This window comes from Rhipicephalus microplus, chromosome X, assembly GCF_043290135.1.
Source record: "Rhipicephalus microplus isolate Deutch F79 chromosome X, USDA_Rmic, whole genome shotgun sequence".
Classification (NCBI taxonomy): domain Eukaryota; kingdom Metazoa; phylum Arthropoda; class Arachnida; order Ixodida; family Ixodidae; genus Rhipicephalus; species Rhipicephalus microplus.
Window position 1 is genome coordinate 4,795,526 of NC_134710.1, and position 3,550 is coordinate 4,799,075.

The following is a 3,550-nucleotide window of genomic DNA, read 5'->3' on the forward strand; positions in this document are numbered from 1 at the left end:
CGTGGTCGTAAAATATGTTCTATCAATGAGAGTTTGTTGTTTCCTGTGACAGCACCAGTCTCTGGAACTTTCTGAAAGCTTTGATCTACATACGTCTTATCACACAGAGCTATTCGATGCAACGCACAGGGCTTTATGATGGTCGAAAAAGAAGGCATGCTGGTCATTTTGTGTTCACGCAGCACTTTAAATATGACAAACTATGAAAAAATATCCCAGTCTCACCGCAAGGGTGATGTAATGAATGCGGTAGCGGCAAATTAGGTAAGGCTAAATGGTTACATCCAGTGTTGCGTAGCTCTACAACACGCTGCTGCAACATAACACAGCCGCTCGCGCTAGGAAAGAGAAATTCGCACAGTCACTTCTCGTTGAGAGTGAAGAAGGCAGAAGATTATACAAGTCGTTCGCTGATGTCTGTCAATACAGCATTCGCCGCCGCGTCCTTATAGTGAACCTGCACAGCCGCTGCTCGAACGCTCCTCCCCTTCCCTACCTTCACTTACGCGTTTTTTCATGCGCCTTCAAAGCAAATGTGACGTTTACCCTTTGATTCAGCAGCATTTTATCGCATGTTTCACCCAGGGATTAATCTTATCGCATGCGCCCTCTGGTCGATGGATATGGGCCGATACATTTGATCTGCCATGTTCAACCCCGCCGTTCACGCATTTTTACCCGCGCGTAGATCATACGGTACACAGGGGAATAACGTCGATGGGGGATTTTTTACGGTACATGACGGCCATAGTGACGTCGATGGCGAGAACATATTTATAGTGTCCATATAGATGATATCGCAATAACACTCGGCCGAGATAAAAAATGAAATTAAATGTTTACTGAAATGCTATATTGTTTGGCCTTTCCGAAGAAGCCCTACAGATTGACATACGTCCCGATCCCATAGACAAGAGGGACTTTTCGTCATTTTCATTGGCAGATACCATGTAACATGGGGATTAATGTAATGCGAAGCATGCGCAAGGGGTGTGACCTTGTACTTTTTAATTAGTCCAGACATTACGAAATCATGCTAAATACACGTACAAATCTCATCGCTCAGACATAAGTTGAACAGTCGCGGATACTTTAAATAACCAACCGATGTTTACAGTTGTGCAACGATGCTAAAAGCAACATGGCTCTAATCAACACAGAAGAGGTAAGTGGATATGAAGCGTTTGTGCTTGCGATGATAATAACTCTGGTTAGTCGTACGTATAGACCAACTTCCGTGGATGTCAACGAAGTGTTTAACTGACGCTAAGCCGACGTGAATCGTTTGTCATAGGAGTACATATGTCATGTTTATAAATTTGAATGGCCAGCAACGCAACCACAATGGCCGTTTCGCCAGCAATAGGCTGTTTTTTCCAAAGGTTTCAATTCTTGCTGGGGCCCTAATATTTAACTTTTGCATTGATCGGGTCACAGCTGCCAGTTTTAGTTTTCTCGGCGCTGTTGCACTTAAATTACAAATGTGTGTTCCCATCGCTCCAGGGCCAACGAATTGTCAATCACCCATGTTTTATACCCGCATACCGCCGCGCGGGGTATGTGGGTATGTGCCACATATGTGTGGAGCAAAAGGTTTGACAACGTACGCAACAGTATTTGCAAGTTAATCATGTCATGACCCGTCAAACTTATTCGACAAGCTTTCTTACCCCTAAATACTATTTCTGTTTTATCCCAAGATAATGAGGCGATATACGTAGCATATATTGCAGTATGTGATATACGGCGATATACACTACGTATATCACCTCCGTACCAAGTAGACAAAAATGAGGCATCACACAAGTTAGCCCGCAAAAATGAGAAAAAAAAACTTTACAGATTCAACCATTGACTCTTTTCCGGGGCAGCAACCCGGAAGTTCAGCCGCTCATTCACTCCGTTCACGCGTAGCTTTTAACCAGTCTTGCACTCGTCCTTTCAGTGCCTGCAGTCGCTTGAGCAAAGTCTTGTACTGAAACTGCCCCCTCCTTGTGCCGAACGGATCTTCCATGGACCTGCCCGTGAGGTGCTCATTGGACACGATGACCGCCTCGTACTTGTCGTAATAGTCCGGGAACGTTTTGAGCATCACGTCCCTCAAAGGAGGTGGGCAAATCGAACATCCGTTGAGGCAGGCCTCGATGGCATCGCAAACGGCCACGCGGATTGTCTCGTGCTGGACGATGAGGTTGTACCGCTTGGAGTCCCCCGGACGCCACTCGGTCTCGTGGTCCGGCTCGTTGTGGTACGGGTTTTCAGAGAGCAGCGACTGGATCGAGATGAGCACACTGGCGATGCTCTGCGCGGGACTCCAGGCCGGCCCTGTCCAGGTGCCCAGTATGCTGAGGCACACCTTGCCACACTCGTAGAGGTTCGGGTTGAAGCGCACGCCGCCGTAGTCGGTGGTCATGAAGCGAACGCGTGGCGGATTGGTCGGGTAATCGGGCGGGCACTGTATCACGAAGTGAAAAAAACCGCCCTCGTACGGCGTGTCATCGGGGCCCAGCACCAGCGCGTTCATCACGGTGATATTGTGCTCCGCCGGCACGACGTGCACTCCCGGTGGCGGGTCGGTGAGCAGGTCCGTGATGTCGCGCTTGACCCGCATCCGGCACATCGGTGTCGTCTCCTCGTACTCGCTGACGTTCGGCTGCCAGGGGTTCGTCTTGCTCGATGACTCGAGGGCCGCATACAGCTTGAGCGCGGAGAAATTGGCGTTGGCGGTTGCGATGTCAGTAGACTTTGCGTGGAAAGCGGTGGTGCTTTTCGCAAACTTCATCGCCGCTACAGACGCGTTGTCAGTCTCGTCGTTATCACTCTCGTAGTCGCTCGAAACATCTACGTACGCGCTGAGTAACTCGTTGTCGGTCTCGTCGATGGTCTCGTCGTCGGTCTCGTCGTCTGTCTCGCCTGTCGTGGTGCTGGTGCTAGCCACGGTGTCTGGAGCCTGCTCTGGCGGCGTCGCCATCTCAAAGGTGGTAGTAGGTCTTTCACGCACCGCTTTTCTCACACCTTTCCTTCCGCACACGGATGCCGCGACCTTTTCACGCTGCCGGGGATACCCTATGGAAGTGCGAGCCCGAGGTGGTAAGCACGACGTCAGCAGCAAAAGGAAAGACTCGTTCTTGTTCTGCTACTGTGGCATACACCCACTCTTCGCTGCAGCAGCGCCTCCTCTTCCTCCTTCTCCTGCGTCGCTGCTCGCGTGATTATGATGATGATGATTTCACAGCCGTGGCTCGTACCCACTCGGAGGAATCGGCCAAGAATCGATGACTTAATTCAGTAAGATTTTTTTCAATATCAAAACCACCCACCAGAAAAAAGAAAGAAAAAAGAAAAGACACCCTAGGCAGAATGAAAGGAGTGCAATAGTTGTTTGTCACTCGTTCAGATAAAACAATTAATCATTACATTGAATAGGAATCGGCATGGTTAAACATTGCTCTTGTGTATGTTGGAATTTTTTCGCACAAATAATAATCACGCAAATAAAAGTTTAATTCTTTTACTTTCGTTTAGGTACTTGCAAACTGCATAGAAAACG

General features: G+C 48.7%; 1 protein-coding gene across 1 annotated transcript; it reads right to left on the reverse strand.

The window, feature by feature from the left end:
* Positions 1 to 1,891: 1,891 nt before the first annotated feature.
* LOC119175548 (ubiquitin-conjugating enzyme E2 Z) lies at positions 1,892 to 3,095 on the reverse strand. The gene has a single exon (XM_037426460.2). It carries the CDS (start codon positions 2,969 to 2,971, stop codon positions 1,892 to 1,894), a length of 1,080 nt encoding a protein of 359 aa, XP_037282357.2. The 5' UTR covers positions 2,972 to 3,095.
* Positions 3,096 to 3,550: the final 455 nt, after the last annotated feature.

Coding starts and splice junctions, on each gene's coding strand:
- LOC119175548 (XM_037426460.2), bottom strand. CDS start 2,971: ATGGCGACGCCGCCAGAGCAGGCTCCAGACACCGTGGCTAGCACCAGC.